Raw genomic sequence first — 23,105 nt, 5'->3', positions numbered from 1 at the left:
GCAGAGGATCAGCATTATGTTTACTGTAACGCAATGGTAAGTATTTTAAAAAAAAAAGCATTTTTGTAAACTTTAATGAATTAAAGTGCCGCTGTTTTTAAGACTATTATTTGATACTGGGCTTTAATTTGTTAAAGTTTACAATTACTTTAAGGCATTAGACGAAATAAAAAACCCATCAATAATATTGTTATTGAGCACCTGAGAGCAAACATAATGTTATGCCTACTGTTTGTACGCTCAGTGCTGCACTGCTTGATGTGTGCAGATAATACATAAGCAAGCTATGGGTTAGTCTGCAGTAATCTGTGCATTATAACTGGGGTTATTCACTATGGAACATGCAATGGTACATGCACTGTGTAATTTTGTATGAAATTCACACACATTTAACATAATCTTACACTAGAGGGGGACGGCACATAGTACCAGTAGCCCCTTCTCCGGAATGGGTCATCCCTGCTGGTGATGTAGTCATTCTGGTGCCCAAGAGCATGCCGGAGTGATGCTATCTCATCCAGTAGGTTCTCCATCTCTCCAATATTGTCTGTAAAACAATCAGATATTCTATATAACCTTCATTTCAGTAACTTATTGCTTTTACATTTCACAGATAACAGTGCTCATGTCTACTAGAATTACTCAACTTCTGCCATATTTATTAGCAAAGGGATATAGTATCTACTGGATGCCAGTAGAGTGCTTGGTTGTATAGAAAAAGGTACCTGCACCAGTAATAGTAAGTATTGCAGTAAGTAAGGCCAGTAGAGTTGGTTGTATAGGTAGCAGTATCTGCAGCAGGAATAGTAAGTATTGCAGTGAGTAAGGCCAGTAGAGTGCTTGGTTGTATAGGTAGCGGTATCTGCAGCAGGAATAGTAAGTATTGCAGTGAGTAAGGTCAGTAGAGAGCTTGGTTGTATAGGTAGAGGTATCTGCAGCAGGAATAGTAAGTATTACAGTGAGTAAGGCCAGTAGAGTGCTTGGTTATATAGGTAGAGGTGTCTGCAGCAGGAATAGTAAGTATTACAGTGAGTAAGGCCAGTACAGTGCTTGGTTGTATAGGTAGAGGCATCTGCAGCAGGAATAGTAAGTATTATAGTGAGTAAGGCCAGTACAGTGCTTGGTTGTATAGGTAGAGGCATCTGCAGCAGGAATAGTAAGTATAACAGTGAGTAAGGCAAGTAGAGTGCTTGGTTGTATAGGTAGTGGTATCTACAGCAGGAATAGTAAGTATTACACTGAGTAAGGCCAGTACAGTGCTTGGTTGTATAGGTAGAGATATCTGCAGCAGGAATAGTAAGTATTGCAGTGAGTAAGGCCAGTAATGTGCTTGGTTGTATAGGTAGCGGTATCTGCAGCAGAAATAGTAAGTATAGCAGTGAGTAAGGCCAGAAGAGTGCTTGGTTGTATAGGAACGGGTACCTGCAGCAGGAATAGTAAGTATTGCAGTGAGTAAGGCCAGTAGAGTGCTTGGTTGTATAGGTAGAGATATCTGCAGCAGGAACAGTAAGTATAGCAGTGAGTAAGGCCAGTAGAGTGCTTGGTTGTATAGGTAGCGATATCTGCAGCAGGTATAGTAAGTATAGCAGTGAGTAAGGCCAGTAGAGTGCTTGGTTGTATAAGTAGAGATATAAGCAGCAGGAATAGTAAGTATTGCAGTGAGTAAGGCCAGTACAGTGCTTGGTTGTATAGGTAGCGGTATCTGCAGCAGGAACAGTAAGTATAGCAGTGAGTAAGGCCAGTAGAGTGCTTGGTTGTATAGGTAGTGGTATCTGCAGCAGGAATAGTAAGTATTGCAGTGAGTAAGGCCAGTAGAGTGCTTGGTTGTATAGGTAGCAGTATCTGCAGCAGGAATAGTAAGTATTGCAGTGAGTAAGGCCAGTAGAGTGCTTGGTTGTATAGGTAGTGGTATCTGCAGCAGGAATAGTAAGTATTGCTGTAAGTAAGGCCAGTAGAGTGCTTGGGTGTATAGGTAGAGGTATCTGCAGCAGGAATAGTAAGTATTGCTGTAAGTAAGGCTAGTAGAGTGCTTGGGTGTATAGGTAGTGATATCTGCCGCAAGAATAGTAAGTATTGCTGTAAGGCCAGTAGAGTGTTCGGGTGTATAGGTAGTGATATCTGCCGCAGGAATAGTAAGTATTACAGTGAGTAAGCCCAGTAGAGTGCTTGGTTGTATAGGGAGAAGTATCTGCAGCATGGCCAGTAGAGTGTTTGGTTGTATAGGGAGATATATCTGCAGCAGGAACAGTAAGTATTACAGTGAGCAAGGCCAGTAGAGTGCTTAGTAGTATAGGGAGAGATATCTGCAGCAGGAACAGTAAGTATTACAGTGAGTAAGGCCAGTACAGTGCTTGGTTGTATAGTTAGCGGTATCTGCAGCAGGAATAGTAAGTATTACAGTGAGTAAGGCCAGTAGAATGATTGGTTGTATAGGTAGAGGTATCTGCAGCAGGAACAGTAAGTATTGCAGTGAGTAAGGCCAGTACAGTGCTTGGTTGTATAGGTAGTGGTATCTGCAGCAGGAAAAGTAAGTATTGCAGTGAGTAAGGCCAGTAGAGTGTTTGGTTGTATAGGTAGAGATATCTGCAGCATGAATAGTAAGTATAACAGTGAGTAAGGCCAGTAGAGTGCTTGGGTGTATAGGTAGTGGTATCTGCAGCAGGAATAGTAAGTATTGCAACAAGTAAGGCCAGTAGAGTTCTTGGTTATATAGGGAGAGATATCTACAGCAGAAATAGTACGTATTGCAGTGAGTAAGGCCAGTAGAGTGCTTGGGTGTAAAAGTAGTGGTATCTGCAGCAGGAATAGTAAGTATTGCAGTGAGTAAGGCCAGTACAGTGCTTGGTTGTATAGGTAGTGATATCTGCAGAAGGAATAGTAAGTATTGCAGCGAGTAAGGCCAGTAGAGTGCTTGGTTGTATAGGTAGTGGTATCTGCAGCAGGAATAGTAAGTATTGCAGTGAGTAAGGCCAGTAGAGTGCTTGGTTGTATAGGTAGCGGTATCTGCAGCAGGAATAGTATTACAGTGAGTAAGGCCAGTAGTGTGCTTGGTTGTATAGGTAGTGGTATCTGCAGCAGGAATAGTAAGTATTGCAGTGAGTAAGGCCAGTAGAGTGCTTGGGTGTAAAGGTAGTGGTATCTGCAGCAGGAATAGTAAGTATTGCAGTGAGTAAGGCCAGTACAGTGCTTGGTTGTATAGGTAGTGATATCTGCAGAAGGAATAGTAAGTATTGCAGTGAGTAAGGCCAGTAGAGTGCTTGGTTGTATAGGTAGAGGTATCAGCAGCAGGAATATTAAGTATTGCAGTGAGTAAGGCCAGTAGAGTGCTTACTTGTATAGGTAGCAGTATCTGCAGGAGGAATAGTAAGTATTGCAGTGAGTAAGGCCAATAGACTGCTTGGTTGTATAGGTAGCGGTATCTGCAGCAGGAATAGTAAGTATTGCAGTGAGTAAGGCCAGTAGAGTGCTTGGTTGTATAGGTAGCGGTATCTGCAGCAGGAATAGTAAGTATTGCAGTGAGTAAGGCCAGTAGAGTGCTTGGTTGTATAGGTAGTGGTATCTGCAGCAGGAATAGTATTACAGTGAGTAAGGCCAGTAGTCTGCTTGGTTGTATAGGTAGTGGTATCTGCAGCAGGAATAGTAAGTATTGCAGTGAGTAAGGCCAGTAGAGTGCTTGGGTGTATAGGTAGTGGTATCTGCAGCAGGAATAGTAAGTATTGCAACAAGTAAGGCCAGTAGAGTGCTTGGTTATATGGGGAGAGATATCTGCAGCAGAAATAGTACATATTGCAGTGAGTAAGGCCAGTAGAGTGCTCGGGTGTAAAGGTAGTGGTATCTGCAGCAGGAATAGTAAGTATTGCAGTGAGTAAGGCCAGTACAGTGCTTGGTTGTATAGGTAGCGGTATCTGCAGCAGGAATAGTATTACAGTGAGTAAGGCCAGTAGTGTGCTTGGTTGTATAGGTAGTGGTATCTGCAGCAGGAATAGTAAGTATTGCAGTGAGTAAGGCCAGTAGAGTGCTTGGGTGTAAAGGTAGTGGTATCTGCAGCAGGAATAGTAAGTATTGCAGTGAGTAAGGCCAGTACAGTGCTTGGTTGTATAGGTAGAGGTATCAGCAGCAGGAATATTAAGTATTGCAGTGAGTAAGGCCAGTAGAGTGCTTACTTGTATAGGTAGCAGTATCTGCAGGAGGAATAGTAAGTATTGCAGTGAGTAAGGCCAATAGACTGCTTGGTTGTATAGGTAGCGGTATCTGCAGCAGGAATAGTAAGTATTGCAGTGAGTAAGGCCAGTAGAGTGCTTGGTTGTATAGGTAGCGGTATCTGCAGCAGGAATAGTATTACAGTGAGTAAGGCCAGTAGTCTGCTTGGTTGTATAGGTAGTGGTATCTGCAGCAGGAATAGTAAGTATTGCAGTGAGTAAGGCCAGTAGAGTGCTTGGGTGTATAGGTAGTGGTATCTGCAGCAGGAATAGTAAGTATTGCAACAAGTAAGGCCAGTAGAGTGCTTGGTTATATGGGGAGAGATATCTGCAGCAGAAATAGTACATATTGCAGTGAGTAAGGCCAGTAGAGTGCTCGGGTGTAAAGGTAGTGGTATCTGCAGCAGGAATAGTAAGTATTGCAGTGAGTAAGGCCAGTACAGTGCTTGGTTGTATAGGTAGTGATATCTGCAGAAGGAATAGTAAGTATTGCAGTGAGTAAGGCCAGTAGAGTGCTTGGTTGTATAGGTAGTGATATCTGCCGCAAGAATAGTAAGTATTGCTGTAAGGCCAGTAGAGTGTTCGGGTGTATAGGTAGTGATATCTGCCGCAGGAATAGTAAGTATTGCAGCGAGTAAGGCCAGTAGAGTGATTGGTTGTATAAGTAGAGGTATCCGCAGCAGGAATATTAAGTATTGCAGTGAGTAAGGCTAGTAGAGTGCTTACTTGTATAGGTAGCAGTATCTGCAGGAGGAATAGTAAGTATTGCAGTGAGTAAGGCCAATAGAGTGCTTGGTTGTATAGGTAGCAGTATCTGCATTAGTAATAGTAAGTATTGCAGTGAGTAAGGCCAGTAGAGTGCTTGGTTGTATAGGTAGCGGTATCTGCAGCAGGAATAGTAAGTATTACAGTGAGCAAGGCCAGTAGTGTGCTTGGTTGTATAGGTAGTGGTATCTGCAGCAGGAATAGTAAGTATTGCAGTGAGTAAGGCCAGTAGAGTGCTTGGGAGTATAGGTAGTGGTATCTGCAGCAGAAAAAGTAAGTATTGCAGTGAGTAAGGTCAGTACAGTGCTTCGTTGTATAGGTAGTGGTCTCTGCAGCAGGAATAGTAAGTATTGCAGCGAGTAAGGTTAGTAGAGTGCTTGGTTGTATAGGTAGCGGTATCTGCAGCAGGAATACTAAGTATTGCAGTGAGTAAGGCCAATAGAGTGCTTGGTTGTATAGGTAGCGGTATCTGCAGCAGGAATAGTAAGTATTGCAGTGAGTAAGGCCAGTAGAGTGCTTGGTTGTATAGGAAGTGGTACTTGCAGCAGGAATAGTAAGTATTGCAGCGAGTAAGGCTAGTAGAGTGCTTTGATGTATAGGTAGCAGTGACTCACTGCAGCAGGAATAGTAAGTATTGCAGTGAGTAAGGCTAGTAGAGTGCTTGGTTGTATAGTTAGCGGTATCTGCAGCAGAAATAGAAAGTATTACAGTGAGTAAGGCCAATAGAGTGCTTGGTTGTATAGGTAGAGATATTAGCAGCAGGAATAGTATGTATTGCAGTGAGTAATGCCAGTAGAGTTCTTGGTTGTATCGGTATCTGCAGCTGGAATAATAAGTATTGCAGTGAGTAAGGCCAGTAGAGTGCTTGGTTGTATAGGGAGAGGTATTACCAGCAGGAATAGTAAGTATTACAGTGAGTAAGGCCAATAGAGTGCTTGGTTGTATAGGTAGCAGTATCTGCAGTAGGAATAGTAAATATTGCAGTCAGTAAGACAAGTAGAGTGCTTGGTTGTATAGGTAGCGGTATCTGCAGCAGGGATATTAAGTATTACAGTGAGTAAGACCAGTAGAGTGCTTGGTTGTATGGGTAGTGGTATCTGCAGCAGGAATAATAAGTATTAAAATGAGTAAGGCCAGTAGTGTGCTTGGTTGTAGAGGTAGAAGTATCTGCAGCAGAAATAGTAAGTATTGCAGTGAGTAAGGCCAGTAGAGTGCTTGGTTGTATAGGTAGAGGTATCTGCAGCAGGAATAGTAGGTACTGCAGTGAGTAAGGCCAGTAGAGTGCTTGGTTGTATAGGTAGAAACCTTTCTTCAGAGACAGGGTGGTTGGCATTAGAGGTGGTAAAGACAAACCATGTTGGGTACATCAAGAATGCCTGGGATATAGCAGTGAAGCTATCCTACATACTAATTAATGCCCGGGATAAGCATAAGACTATCCTACATACTAATTACTGCCTGGGATAAGCATAAGGCTATCCTACATACTAATTAATGCCTGGGATAAGCATAAGGCTATCCTACATACTAATTAATGCCGGGGATAAGCATAAGACTATCCAACAAACGAATTAATGCCTTGAATAAGGCTATCCTACATACTAATTAATGCCTGGGATAAGCAAAATGCTATATATCTAGGGAGAGAGAGAGCGCTGAAACAATTCACCTCAAAGTATACAGGTTGATATCAAAAAATCCCCAGATAAAATTGATGATTGAAATCTATGTAAATAGTCTTCCTGCGCTAAAGGCCAGATTATGTGGACCTAAAGCTAAAACATTTGAGGTGACACTGAATAGATGGAAATGATCACTCAGGACATAAAATATGTTAAATATGAGCTAATATTTATTATTAATAAAAAGAGATGATTAAAATATTTTCTTTGAAAATTTATTAGTAAAATAATTTTTTAATTTTTTTTTAAAAAAATGATTAAAAATAGAATTTAATTGAATTTTGTATTAAAAAGCTGATATAATAATGTTTTTCAGCAAAAATAACAGAGGCAAAAATGAAAAGAAAAGATATAAGTGAGGTGAGTGTACTGAGCAGAGGATATAGTTAGTATACACAGCACATTTAGTTAGTATGTTAGTATAGTTAGTGAGGTTATTCAAACAACAGATGCGGTTAATATACAGCAAGTGTAATGAGTGAAGTGGATTTGATTGAGGTTAAAGTGTAAACTAAAAATGGGTCAGCTAAAGGTGTACAAGCTCAAGTGGTGTGTGCTAAAAGTGGTGTGTGCTAAAAATGTATTATAAATTAAAATTATGTCAAATAAACAGCTATAAAAACATAATTTATGCTTACCTGATAAATTCCTTTCTTCTGTTGTGTGATCAGTCCACGGGTCATCATTACTTCTGGGATATAACTCCTCCCCAACAGGAAATGCAAGAGGATTCACCCAGCAGAGCTGCATATAGCTCCTCCCCTCTACGTCAGTCCCAGTCATTCGACCAAGAATCAACGAGAAAGGAGTAACCAAGGGTGAAGTGGTGACTGGAGTATAATTTAAAAGATATTTACCTGCCTTAAAACAGGGCGGGCCGTGGACTGATCACACAACAGAAGAAAGGAATTTATCAGGTAAGCATAAATTATGTTTTCTTCTGTTATGTGTGATCAGTCCACGGGTCATCATTACTTCTGGGATACCAATACCAAAGCAAAAGTACACGGATGACGGGAGGGATAGGCAGGCTCATTATACAGAAGGAACCACTGCCTGAAGAACCTTTCTCCCAAAAATAGCCTCCGAAGAAGCAAAAGTGTCAAATTTGTAAAATTTGGAAAAAGTATGAAGCGAAGACCAAGTTGCAGCCTTGCAAATCTGTTCAACAGAGGCCTCATTCTTAAAGGCCCAAGTGGAAGCCACAGCTCTAGTGGAGTGAGCTGTAATTCTTTCAGGAGGCTGCTGTCCAGCAGTCTCATAGGCTAAACGTATTATGCTACGAAGCCAAAAAGAGAGAGAGGTAGCAGAAGCTTTTTGACCTCTCCTCTGTCCAGAGTAAACGACAAACAAGGAAGAAGTTTGGCGAAAATCTTTAGTTGCCTGCAAGTAGAACTTGAGGGCACGAACTACATCCAGATTGTGTAAAAGACGTTCCTTCTTTGAAGAAGGATTTGGACACAAGGATGGGACAACAATCTCTTGATTGATGTTCCTGTTAGTGACTACCTTAGGTAAGAACCCAGGTTTAGTACGCAGAACTACCTTGTCTGAGTGAAAAATCAGATAAGGGGAATCACAATGTAAGGCTGATAACTCAGAGACTCTTCGAGCCGAGGAAATAGCCATTAAAAACAGAACTTTCCAAGATAACAATTTTATATCAATGGAATGAAGGGGTTCAAACGGAACACCCTGTAAAACGTTAAGAACTAAGTTTAAACTCCATGGTGGAGCAACAGCTTTAAACACAGGCTTGATCCTAGCTAAAGCCTGACAAAAGGACTGGACGTCTGGATTTTCTGACAGACGTCTGTGTAACAAGATGGACAGAGCTGAAATCTGTCCCTTTAATGAACTAGCTGATAAACCCTTTTCTAAACCTTCTTGTAGAAAAGACAATATCCTAGCGATCCTAACCTTACTCCAGGAGTAACCTTTGGATTCGCACCAGTATAGGTATTTCCGCCATATTTTATGGTAAATCCTTCTGGTAACAGGCTTCCTAGCCTGAATCAGGGTATCAATAACCGACTCAGAAAAACCACGTTTTGATAAAATCAAGCGTTCAATTTCCAAGCAGTCAGCTTCAGAGAAGTTAGATTTTGATGTTTGAATGGACCCTGTATCAGAAGGTCCTGTCTTAGAGGTAGAGACCAAGGCGGACAGGATGACATGTCCACTAGATCTGCATACCAAGTCCTGCGTGGCCAAGCAGGTGCTATTAGAATTACTGATGCTCTCTCCTGTTTGATTTTGGCAATCAATCGAGGAAGCAGCGGGAAGGGTGGAAACACATAAGCCATCCTGAAGTTCCAAGGTGCTGTCAAAGCATCTATCAGAACTGCTCCCGGATCCCTGGATCTGGACCCGTAGCGAGGAAGTTTGGCGTTCTGGCGAGACGCCATGAGATCTATCTCTGGTTTGCCCCAACGTCGAAGTATTTGGGCAAAGACCTCCGGATGAAGTTCCCACTCCCCCGGATGAAAAGTCTGGCGACTCAAGAAATCCGCCTCCCAGTTCTCCACTCCCGGGATGTGGATTGCTGACAGGTGGCAAGAGTGAGACTCTGCCCAGCGAATTATCTTTGATACTTCCATCATTGCTAGGGAGCTTCTTGTCCCTCCCTGATGGTTGATGTAAGCTACAGTCGTGATGTTGTCCGACTGAAACCTGATGAACCCCCGAGTTGTTAACTGGGGCCAAGCCAGAAGGGCATTGAGAACTGCTCTCAATTCCAGAATGTTTATTGGTAGGAGACTCTCCTCCTGATTCCATAGTCCCTGAGCCTTCAGAGAATTCCAGACAGCGCCCCAACCTAGTAGGCTGGCGTCTGTTGTTACAATTGTCCAGTCTGGCCTGCTGAATGGCATCCCCCTGGACAGGTGTGGCCGATAAAGCCACCATAGAAGAGAATTTCTGGTCTCTTGATTCAGATTCAGAGTAGGGGACAAATCTGAGTAATCCCCATTCCACTGACTTAGCATGCATAATTGCAGCGGTCTGAGGTGTAGGCGTGCAAAAGGTACTATGTCCATTGCCGCTACCATTAAGCCGATCACCTCCATGCATTGAGCTACTGACGGGTGTTGAATGGAATGAAGGACGCGGCATGCATTTTGAAGTTTTGTTAACCTGTCTTCTGTCAGGTAAATCTTCATTTCTACAGAATCTATAAGAGTCCCCAAGAATGGAACTCTTGTGAGAGGAAAGAGAGAACTCTTCTTTTCGTTCACTTTCCATCCATGCGACCTTAGAAATGCCAGAACTAACTCTGTATGAGACTTGGCAGTTTGAAAGCTTGAAGCTTGTATTAGAATGTCGTCTAGGTACGGAGCTACCGAAATCCCTCGCGGTCTTAGTACCGCTAGAAGGGCACCCAGAACCTTTGTGAAGATTCTTGGAGCCGTAGCCAATCCGAATGGAAGAGCTACAAACTGGTAGTGCCTGTCTAAGAAGGCAAACCTTAGATACCGGTGATGATCTTTGTGGATCGGTATGTGAAGGTAAGCATCCTTTAAATCCACTGTGGTCATGTACTGACCCTCTTGGATCATGGGTAAGATTGTCCGAATAGTTTCCATTTTGAACGATGGAACTCTTAGGAATTTGTCTAGAGTCTTTAAATCTAAGATTGGCCTGAAAGTTCCCTCTTTTTTGGGAACCACAAACAGGTTTGAGTAGAACCCTTGTCCTTGTTCCGACCACGGAACCGGATGGATCACTCCCATTGTTAACAGATCTTGTACGCAGCGTAGAAACGCTTCTTTCTTTATCTGGTTTGTTGACAACCTTGACAGATGAAATCTCCCTCTTGGGGGAGATAATTTGAAGTCTAGAAGGTATCCCTGAGATATGATCTCTAGTGCCCAGGGATCCTGAACATCTCTTGCCCAAGCCTGGGCGAAGAGAGAGAGTCTGCCCCCTACTAGATCCGGTCCCGGATCGGGGGCTCTCGGTTCATGCTGTCTTTGGGGCAGCAGCAGGTTTCCTGGCCTGCTTGCTTTTGTTCCAGGACTGGTTAGGCTTCCAGCCTTGCCTGTAACGAGCAACAGCTCCTTCCTGTTTTGGTGCAGTGGAGGTTGATGCTGCTCCTGTCTTGAAATTCCGAAAGGGACGAAAATTAGACTGTCTAGCCTTAGCTTTGGCCTTGTCTTGAGGTAGGGCGTGGCCCTTACCTCTCGTAATGTCAGCGATAATTTCTTTCAAACCGGGCCCGAATAAGGACTGCCCCTTGAAAGGTATATTAAGTAATTTGGACTTAGAAGTAACATCAGCTGACCAGGATTTTAGCCACAGTGCCCTGCGTGCCTGTATGGCGAATCCTGAGTTCTTAGCCGTAAGTTTGGTTAAATGTACTACGGCCTCCGAAATGAAAGAATTAGCTAGTTTAAGGACTCTAAGCCTGTCCGTAATGTCGTCTAGCGTAGAGGAACTAAGGTTCTCTTCAAGCGACTCAATCCAAAATGCTGCCGCAGCCGTAATCGGCGCGATACATGCAAGGGGTTGTAATATAAAACCTTGTTGAACAAACATTTTCTTAAGGTAACCCTCTAATTTTTTATCCATTGGATCTGAGAAAGCACAGCTATCCTCCACCGGGATAGTGGTACGCTTAGCTAAAGTAGAAACTGCTCCCTCCACCTTGGGAACCGTTTGCCATAAGTCCCGAGTGGTGGCGTCTATTGGAAACATCTTTCTAAATATTGGAGGGGGTGAGAACGGCACACCGGGTCTATCCCACTCCTTAGTAACAATTTCAGTTAGTCTCTTAGGTATAGGAAAACGTCAGTACTCGCCGGTACCGCAAAGTATTTATCCAACCTACACAGTTTCTCTGGTATTGCAACGGTGTTACAATCGTTGAGAGCTGCTAAGACCTCCCCTAGTAGTACACGGAGGTTCTCCAATTTAAATTTAAAATTTGAAATATCTGAGTCCAATCTGTTTGGATCAGAACCGTCACCCACAGAATGAAGCTCTCCGTCCTCATGCTCTGCGAGCTGTGACGCAGTATCAGACATGGCCCTAGCATTGTCAGCGCACTCTGTTCTCACCCCAGAGTGATCACGCTTGCCTCTTAGTTCTGGTAATTTAGACAAAACTTCAGTCATAACAGTAGCCATATCTTGTAATGTTATCTGTAATGGCCGCCCAGATGTACTAGGCGCCAAAATATCACGCACCTCCCGGGCGGGAGATGCAGGTACTGTCGCGTGAGGCGAGTTAGTCGGCATAACTCTCCCCTCGCTGTTTGGTGAAATTTGTTCACATTGTACAGATTGACTTTTATTTAAAGTAGCATCAATACAGTTAGTACATAAATTTCTATTGGGCTCCACCTTGGCATTGGAACAAATGACACAGATATCTTCCTCTGAGTCAGACATGTTTAACACACTAGCAAAAAAAACTTACAACTTGGTTATAATCTTTTTTAGCAAAAAAAAACGCACTGTGCCTCAAAGAGGTATTAACGATTAAATGACAGTTGAAATAATGAACTGAAAAACAGTTATAGCATCAAACTTTAAAACAACACAACTTTTAGCAAAGGTTTGTTCCCATTAGTAAAAAACAACACTAATTAAATTTGTACATAAGAAAACAAAACAACGTTTTTTATTCACAGTCACTATAAGAATTCTCACAGCTCTGCTGAGAGAATTTACCTCCCTTCAAAGAAGTTTGAAGACCCCTGAGATCTGTCAGAGATGAACCGGATCATGCAGGAAATATAAAAGTAGCTGACTGGAATTTTTTGATGCGTAGCAAAGAGCGCCAAAAACGGCCCCTCCCTCTCCCACACAGCAGTGAAGAGAAACTGTCACAATTAAAGCAAAAAACTGCCAAGTGGAAAATAATGCCCAAATTTTATTCACACAGTACCTCAGCAATGTAAACGATTCTACATTCCAGCAAAAACGTTTAACATGAGAATAGTTATTAAAAGGATTAGTGACCTTTAACACAGTAGTTCCAGTGAAATACCATCCCCAGAATACTGAAGTGTATACATACATGTCATTTTAACGGTATGGCAGGCTTTTCTCATCAATTCCATTCAGAAAATAAAAACTGCCACATACCTCAATGCAGATTCATCTGCCCGCTGTCCCCTGATCTGAAGCCTTTACCTCCCTCAGATGGTCGAGAACAGCAATATGATCTTAACGACTCCGGTTAAAATCATAGTAAAAAATCTCTGTCAGATTCTTCCTCAAACTCTGCCAGAGAAGTAATAACACGCTCCGGTGCTATTTTAAAATAACAAACTTTTGATTGAAGTCATAAAAACTAAGTATAATCACCATAGTCCTCTCACACATCCTATCTAGTCGTTGGGTGCAAGAGAATGACTGGGACTGACGTAGAGGGGAGGAGCTATATGCAGCTCTGCTGGGTGAATCCTCTTGCATTTCCTGTTGGGGAGGAGTTATATCCCAGAAGTAATGATGACCCGTGGACTGATCACACATAACAGAAGAAATAAATATACCTAAATTCATCAAGTGGACAGTTGTGCAAAAAAGCAATGTAAATGAAACTTAGCTAAAAAATAAAGTTAAATATTAAAGTTAAATAGAGCTAGGTTAATAAGGCAAAGTTAGTACAACTAAAACAGCGTAACTAAAATTTGGTATTAAAAATTGCCATTTCAAACACAATTGTGATAGAACTGTAAAATGAAAGTTCTTTTCTGTGCACAGATAAAGAGTGTTGGCATATGCAAAATGTTGGGCAAGTGAAATTTTCAGTGCCGTCTCCTTTTTATGTTAAAAGTACCTTGTGAGATCAGACTCACAGTCTTTTTTGTAATTCAATCCTATGGTAAAATCAAATGAAGTAATCCAAAGTTCAGGTAATACCAGGTTACCTTAAGCTGCTTTTATTCAAGGAAGCATCTGTCAGGTTGTTAATATAGTACCTTGTTTCTTTCCTTGTCCTTTGTGGTAAAGCCAGGTTACCACTATGAATTTCAAGCCGCATACAGGGCTGGTGTGACGTTAATGTGGTGCTTCCGCGTCTGGAAGCAGAGTAGTTCTCGTCTGGTCTTTTTCTTGATGATGGTAGTCTGACGTCACAGACTACGGTGGCTCAAATTGGCCAAAAAGAAGTAACGCGTTTCGGTCGTGGACCTTTCTCAAACTTCTGATTTGCTCTGTGTTCGTCTTGGTCTTTATATAGCAGAGCTTGTAACTTGACGTATGTAAGCACCTCCTTATTTGTTGTCAAAGGGCTAACATCATCCTTTGCATAAAAAAATATGTCTTGACGTTTTCCACATTACACATTTTTGGTAACCCTGATTGTGAATGTACTAAGGATCGAGGAGGAGAAGTAAGAACCGGTATTCTGAGGAAAAACCCTTGAATAAAAGCAGCTTAAGGTAACCTGGTATTACCTGAACTTTGGATTACTTCATTTGAAATGGCAATTTTGTGTTTTGTGTTTGAAATGGCAATTTTTAATACCAAATTTTAGTTACGCTGTTTTAGTTGTACTAACTTTGCCTTATTAACCTAGCTCTATTTAACTTTAATATTTAACTTTATTTTTTAGCTAAGTTTCATTTACATTGCTTTTTGCACAACTGTCCACTTGATGAATTTAGGTATATTTATTTTATAGCTGTTTATTTGACATAATTTTAATTTATAATACATTTTTAGCACACACCACTTTTAGCACACACCACTTGAGCTTATACACCTTTAGCTGACCCATTTTTAGTTTACACTTTAACCTCAATCAAATCCACTTCACTCATTACACTTGCTGTATATTAACCGCATCTGTTGTTTGAATAACCTCACTAACTATACTAACATACTAACTAAATGTGCTGTGTATACTAACTATATCCTCTGCTCAGTACACTCACCTCACTTATATCTTTTCTTTTCATTTTTGCCTCTGTTATTTTTGCTGAAAAACATTATTATATCAGCTTTTTAATACAAAATTCAATTAAATTCTATTTTTAATCATTTTTTTAAAAAAATTTTAAAAAATTATTTTACTAATAAATTTTCAAAGAAAATATTTTAATCATCTCTTTTTATTAATAATAAATATTAGCTCATATTTAACATATTTTATGTCCTGAGTGATCATTTCCATCTATTCAGTGTCACCTCAAATGTTTTAGCTTTAGGTCCACATAATCTGGCCTTTAGCGCAGGAAGACTATTTACATAGATAAGCAAAATGCTATCCTACATACTAATTAATGCCTGGGATAAGCATAAGACTATCCTAAATACTAATTACTGCCTGGGATAAACATAAGACTTTCCTACATACTAATTAATGCCTAGGTAAGCAAAAGGCTATCCTACATATTAATGTCTGGGATAAGCATAATGCTATCCTACATACTAATTAATGCCTGGAATAAGCATAAGGATATTCTACATACTAATTAATGCCTGTGATAAGCATAAGACCATCCTACATACTAATTAATGCCTGGGATAAGCATAAGGATATCCTACATACTAATTAAAGCCTGGGATAAACAAAATGATATCCTACATACTAATTAAAGCCTGTGAGAAGCATAAGACTATCCTACATACTAATTAATGCCTGCAATAAGCATAAGACTATCCTACATACTAATTAATGCTTGTGATAAGCATAAGGTTATCCTACATACTAATTAATGCCTGTGATAAGCATAAGACTATCCTACATACTAATTAATGCCTGTGATAAGCATAAGGCTATCCTACATACTAATTAATGCCTGGGATAAGCATAAGGATATCCTACATACTAATTAAAGCCTGGGATAAGCATAAGGCTATCCTACGTACTATTAATGCCTGGGATAAGTATAAGGCTATCCTACATACTAATTACTGCCTGGGATAAGCATAATGATATCCTACATACTAATTAAAGCCTGTGATAAGCATAAGGCTATCCTACATACTAATTACTGCCTGGGATAAGCATAAGGATATCCTACATACTAATTAAAGCCTGGGATAAGCATAAAGCTATCCTACATACTAATTACTGCCTGGGATAAGCATAAGGTTATCCTACATACTAATTACTGCCTAGGATAAGCATAATGCTATCCTACATACTAATTAATGCCTGGGATAAGCATAAGGATATCCTACATACTAATCAATGCCTGGGATAAGCATAAGACTATCCTACATACTAATTAATGCCTGGGATAAGCATAAGGATATCCTACATACTAATTAATGCCTGTGATAAGCATAAGACTATCCTACATACTAATTAATGCCTGTGATAAGCATAAGACTATCCTACATACTAATTAATGCCCGGAATAAGCATAAGGATATCCTACATACTAATTAATGCCTGTGATAAGCATAAGACTATCCTACATACTAATTAATGCCTGTGATAAGCATAATACTATCCTACATACTAATCAATGCTTGTGATAAGCATAAGACTATCCTACATACTAATGAATGCCTGGGATAAGCATAAGGCTATCCTACATACTAATTAATGCCTGGGATAAGCATAAGGATATCCTACATACTAATGAATGCCTGGGATAAGCATAAGGCTATCCTACATACTAATTAATGCCTGGGATAAGCATAAGGCTAACCTACATACTAATTAATGCCTGGGATAAGCATAAGGCTATCCTGCATACCAACTTATGCCTGTGATAAGCATACGACTATCCTACATACTAATTAATGACTGAGATAAGCATAAGACTATCCTACATACGAATTAATGCCTGGGATAAGCATAAGGCTATCCTACATAGTAATTAATGCCTGTGATAAGCATACAACTAACCTACATACTAATTAATGACTGAGATAAGCATAAGACTATCCTACATAGTAATTAATGCCTGTGATAAGCATAAGACTATCCTACATACTAATTAATGCCTGTGATAAGCATAAGACTATCCTACATACTAATTAATGCCTGTGATAAGCATAAGACTATCCTACAAACTAATTAATGCCTGTGATAAGCATAAGACTATCCTACATACTAATTAATGCCTGGGATAAGCATAAGGATGTCCTACATATACTTTATAAGCAATATGGGCAGACACTGACAGTACACAGAGAGAGTAAAGTAACATTACCATTCCTGGCATGATCCAGTAAATGCTTCAGCCGTTCTATCTCTGCCTGCTGTTTTCTCAGTGTATGGTTCAGCCTATCGATCTCAAGCTGCTGGAGACCTGATGTTGTCTTCCCAGCATGCACGTGTCTCATCTCCTCTTGCAGCTAGTAAAAAGCAGACAAACCTACATTAACGTTTATGAGTCAGACAACATTTAATATGAGTTCTGGGTTACAAACTATAGATCTTTAGTGTAGAAATGAATTTCTTAACCAGTTCTGTGCTTCATCCTCATATACAAATATTAAAGTGAGATTTTCTCTCTGTACATATGAACAATCTGTTAATGAGATATTGCTATTCCCTGTGTATGGTAATTACCTGCTTCTCTCGTTCTTTCAGAATGTTCTGCAACAATTCAATCTCCGCTTCGGCTTTGCTGAGGTTCCGGGAGGCGCGAGCAGATTGTGAGAAGAAATTTGCAGCTTCTTGCATTTCCTGTAATAAAAAAAACAATCTATGGTAATACTTCACTGATGTAATGTACAGACACACCGAGTGCAATAGCTTTGTCTGACTGCTGTACCATACAGACACACACCGAGTGCAATAGCTTTGTCTGACTGCTGTACCGTACAGACACACACCGAGTGCAATAGCTTTGTCTGACTGCTGTACGATACAGACACACACCAAGTGCAATAGCTTTGTCTGACTGCTGTACCATACAGACACACACCGAGTGCAATAGCTTTGTCTGACTGCTGTACCGTACAGACACACACCGAGTGCAATAGCTTTGTCTGACTGCTGTAATGTACAGACACACACCGAGTGCAATAGCTTTGTCTGACTGCTGTACCATACAGACACACACCAAGTGCAATAGCTTTGTCTGACTGCTGTACCGTACAGACACACACCGAGTGCAATAGCTTTGTCTGACTGCTGTAATGTACAGACACACACCAAGTGCAATAGCTTTGTCTGACTGCTGTACCATACAGACACACACCGAGTGCAATAGCTTTGTCTGACTGCTGTACCGTACAGACACACACCAAGTGCAATAGCTTTGTCTGACTGCTGTACCGTACAGACACACACCGAGTGCAATAGCTTTGTCTGACTGCTGTACCATACAGACACACACCAAGTGCAATAGCTTTGTCTGACTGCTGTACCGTACAGACACACACCGAGTGCAATAGCTTTGTCTGACTGCTGTACCATACAGACACACACCGAGTGCAATAGCTTTGTCTGACTGCGGTACCATAGAGACACACACCAAGTGCAATAGCTTTGTCTGACTGCTGTACCGTACAGACACACACCGAGTGCAATAGCTTTGTCTGACTGCTGTACCATACAGACACACACCGAGTGCAATAGCTTTGTCTGACTGCTGTACGATACAGACACACACCGAGTGCAATAGCTTTGTCTGACTGCTGTACCATACAGACACACACCGAGTGCAATAGCTTTGTCTGACTGCTGTACCATACAAACACACACCGAGTGCAATAGCTTTGTCTCACTGCTGTACCGTACAGACACACACCGAGTGCAATAGCTTTGTCTCACTGCTGTACCGTACAGACACACACCGAGTGCAATAGCTTTGTCTGACTGCTGTACTGTACAGACACACACTGAGTGCAATAGCTTTGTCTGACTGCTGTACCATACAGACACACACCAAGTGCAATAGCTTTGTCTGACTGCTGTACCGTACAGACACACACCGAGTGCAATAGCTTTGTCTGACTGCTGTACCATACAGACACACACCAAGTGCAATAGCTTTGTCTGACTGCTGTAATGTACCGACACACACCGAGTGCAATAGCTTTGTCTCACTGCTGTACCGTACAGACACACACTGAGTGCAATAGCTTTGTCTGACTGCTGTACTGTACAGACACACACTGAGTGCAATAGCTTTGTCTGACTGTTGTACTGTACAGACACACACTGAGTGCAATAGCTTTGTCTGACTGCTGTACCATACAGACACACACCAAGTGCAATAGCTTTGTCTGACTGCTGTAATGTACCGACACACACCGAGTGCACTAGCTTTGTCTCACTGCTGTACCGTACAGACACACACCGAGTGCAATAGCTTTATCTCACTATTGTACCGTACAGACACACACCGAGTTCAATAGCTTTATCTCACTATTGTACCGTACAGACACACACCGAGTGCAATAGCTTTGACTCACTGCTGTACCATACAGACACACACCGAGTGCAATAGCTTTGTCTGACTGCTGTACTGTACAGACACACACCAAGTGCAATAGCTTTGTCTGACTGCTGTACTGTACAGACACACACCGAGTGCAATAGCTTTGTCTGACTGCTGTACTGTACAGACAAACACCAAGTGCAATAGCTTTGTCTGACTGCTGTACTGTACAGACACACACCAAGTGCAATAGCTTTGTCTGACTGCTGTACCATACAGACACACACTGAGTGCAATAGCTTTGTCTGACTGCTGTACCATACAGACACACACCGAGTGCAATAGCTTTGTCTGACTGCTGTACTGTACAGACACACACCAAGTGCAATAGCTTTGTCTGACTGCTGTATCATACAGACACACACCGAGTGCAATAGCTTTGTCTGACTGCTGTATCATACAGACACACACCAAGTGCAATAGCTTTGTCTGACTGCTGTACCATACAGACACACACCGAGTGCAATAGCTTTGTCTGACTGCTGTACCATACAGACACACACCGAGTGCAATAGCTTTGTCTGACTGCTGTACCGTACAGACACACACCGAGTGCAATAGCTTTGTCTGACTGCTGTACCATACAGACACACACCAAGTGCAATAGCTTTGTCTCACTGCTGTACCATACAGACACACACCGAGTGCAATAGCTTTGTCTGACTGCTGTACCATACAGACACACACCGAGTGCAATAGCTTTGTCTGACTGCTGTACCGTACAGGCACACACCGAGTGCAATAGCTTTGTCTGACTGCTGTACCATACAGACACACACCGAGTGCAATAGCTTTGTCTGACTGCTGTACCGTACAGACACACCGAGTGCAATAGCTTTGTCTCACTGCTGTACCATACAGACACACACCAAGTGCAATAGCTTTGTCTGACTGCTGTACCGTACAGACACACACAGAGTGCAATAGCTTTGTCTGACTGTTGTATACTACAGACAAACACCAAGTGCAATAGCTTTGTCTCACTACTGTACCGTACAGACACACACAGAGTGCAATAGCTTTGTCTGACTGCTGTACTGTACAGACACACACCAAGTGCAATAGCTTTATCTCACTAGTGTACCGTACAGACACACACCGAGTACAATGGCTTTGTCTGACTGTTGTACAATACAGACACACACCGAGTGCAATAGCTTTGTCTGACTGCTGTACCGTATAGACACACACTGAGTGCAATAGCTTTGTCTGACTGCTGTACCGTACAGATACACACCGAGTGCAATGGCTTTGTCTGTCTGCTGTATCATACAGACACACACCAAGTGCAATAGCTTTGTCTGACTGCTGTACCGTACAGACACACACCGAGTGCAATAGCTTTGTCTGACTGCTGTACCGTACAGACACACACCGAGTGCAATAGCTTTGTCTGACTGCTGTACTGTACAGACACACACCAAGTGCAATAGCTTTGTCTGACTGCTGTACCGTACAGACACACACCAAGTGCAATAGCTTTGTCTGACTGCTGTACCGTACAGACACACACCAAGTGCAATAGCTTTGTCTGACTTTTGTACCGTACAGACACACACCAAGTGCAATAGCTTTGTCTGACTGCTGTACGATACAGACACACACCGAGTGCAATAGCTTTGTCTGACTGCTGTACCGTACAGACACACACCAAGTGCAATAGCTTTGTCTGACTGCTGTACCGTACAGACACACACCGAGTGCAATAGCTTTGTCTGACTGCTGTACCATACAGACACACACCGAGTGCAATAGCTTTGTCTGACTGCTGTACCGTACAGACACACACCAAGTGCAATAGCTTTGTCTGACTGCTGTACGATACAGACACACACCGAGTGCAATAGCTTTGTCTGACTGCTGTACCGTACAGACACACACCGAGTGCAATAGCTTTGTCTGACTGCTGTACCGTACAGACACACACCAAGTGCAATAGCTTTGTCTGACTGCTGTACCGTACAGACACACACCGAGTGCAATAGCTTTGTCTGACTGCTGTACCATACAGACACACACCGAGTGCAATAGCTTTGTCTGACTGCTGTACCGTACAGACACACACCAAGTGCAATAGCTTTGTCTGACTGCTGTACCATACAGACACACACCGAGTGCAATAGCTTTGTCTGACTGCTGTACCGTACAGACACACACCAAGTGCAATAGCTTTGTCTGACTGCTGTACCATAGAGACACACACCAAGTGCAATAGCTTTGTCTCACTGCTGTACCTTACAGACACACACCGAGTGCAATGGCTTTGTCTGACTGCTGTATCATACAGACACACACCGAGTGCAATAGCTTTGTCTGACTGCTGTACCATACAGACACACACCGAGTGCAATAGCTTTGTCTGACTGCTGTACCGTACAGACACACACCGAGTGCAATAGCTTTGTCTGACTGCTGTACCGTACAGACACACACCAAGTGCAATAGCTTTGTCTGACTGCTGTACCGTACAGACACACACCGAGTGCAATAGCTTTGTCTGACTGCTGTAATGTACATACACACCGAGTGCAATAGCTTTGTCTGACTGCTGTACCGTACAGACACACACCAAGTGCAATAGCTTTGTCTGACTGCTGTACCGTACAGACACACACCAAGTGCAATAGCTTTGTCTGACTGCTGTACCGTACAGACACACACCAAGTGCAATAGCTTTGTCTGACTGCTGTACCATACAGACACACACCAAGTGCAATAGATTTGTCTGACTGCTGTACCGTACAGACACACACCGAGTGCAATAGCTTTGTCTGACTGCTGTAATGTACAGACACACACCGAGTGCAATAGCTTTGTCTGACTGCTGTACTGTACAGACACACACCAAGTGCAATAGCTTTGTCTGACTGCTGTATCATACAGACACACACCAAGTGCAATAGCTTTGTCTGACTGCTGTACCATACAGACACACACCAAGTGCAATAGCTTTGTCTGACTGCTGTACCATACAGACACACACCGAGTGCAATAGCTTTGTCTGACTGCTGTACCATACAGACACACACCGAGTGCAATAGCTTTGTCTGACTGCTGTACCATACAGACACACACCAAGTGCAATAGCTTTGTCTCACTGCTGTACCATACAGACACACACCGAGTGCAATAGCTTTGTCTGACTGCTGTACCATACAGACACACACCGAGTGCAATAGCTTTGTCTGACTGCTGTACTGTACAGGCACACACCGAGTGCAATAGCTTTGTCTGACTGCTGTACCATACAGACACACACCGAGTGAAATAGCTTTGTCTGACTGCTGTACCGTACAGACACACCGAGTGCAATAGCTTTGTCTCACTGCTGTACCATACAGACACACACCAAGTGCAATAGCTTTGTCTGACTGCTGTACCGTACAGACACACACAGAGTGCAATAGCTTTGTCTGACTGTTGTATACTACAGACAAACACCAAGTGCAATAGCTTTGTCTCACTACTGTACTGTACAGACACACACAGAGTGCAATAGCTTTGTCTGACTGCTGTACTGTACAGACACACACCAAGTGCAATAGCTTTATCTCACTATTGTACCGTACAGACACAAACCGAGTACAATGGCTTTGTCTGACTGTTGTACAATACAGACACACACCGAGTGCAATAGCTTTGTCTGACTGCTGTACCGTACAGACACACACCGAGTGCAATAGCTTTGTCTGACTGCTGTACCGTACAGACACACACCGAGTGCAATAGCTTTGTCTGACTGCTGTACCGTACAGACACACACCAAGTGCAATAGCTTTGTCTGACTGCTGTACCGTACAGACACACACCGAGTGCAATAGCTTTGTCTGACTGCTGTACCATACAGACACACACCAAGTGCAATAGCTTTGTCTGACTGCTGTACCGTACAGACACACACCGAGTGCAATAGCTTTGTCTGACTGCTGTACCGTACAGACACACACCGAGTGCAATAGCTTTGTCTGACTGCTGTAATGTACAGACACACACCGAGTGCAATAGCTTTGTCTGACTGCTGTACTGTACAGACACACACCAAGTGCAATAGCTTTGTCTGACTGCTGTATCATACAGACACACACCGAGTGCAATAGC

General features: G+C 42.2%; 1 protein-coding gene across 1 annotated transcript in view; it reads right to left on the bottom strand.

Moving 5' to 3' along the window:
• The window catches only part of LOC128643584 (centriolin), a gene marked incomplete at its 5' end in the record, with an annotated part of 183,765 nt that overhangs the window by 55,530 nt on the left and 105,130 nt on the right, over window positions 1-23,105 (bottom strand). The window contains 3 exons of the mRNA XM_053696427.1: window positions 405-547; window positions 16,767-16,911; window positions 17,129-17,245. Of these exons, the coding sequence (XP_053552402.1) occupies window positions 405-547; window positions 16,767-16,911; window positions 17,129-17,245 (405 nt within the window). The remainder of the gene's footprint in view (window positions 1-404; window positions 548-16,766; window positions 16,912-17,128; window positions 17,246-23,105) is intronic.

This window comes from Bombina bombina, unplaced genomic scaffold (genome assembly GCF_027579735.1).
Source record: "Bombina bombina isolate aBomBom1 unplaced genomic scaffold, aBomBom1.pri scaffold_755, whole genome shotgun sequence".
NCBI lineage: Eukaryota > Metazoa > Chordata > Amphibia > Anura > Bombinatoridae > Bombina > Bombina bombina.
Note: the sequence above shows the minus strand (reverse complement) of the source record. Positions and strands in the feature narration are given on the sequence as shown.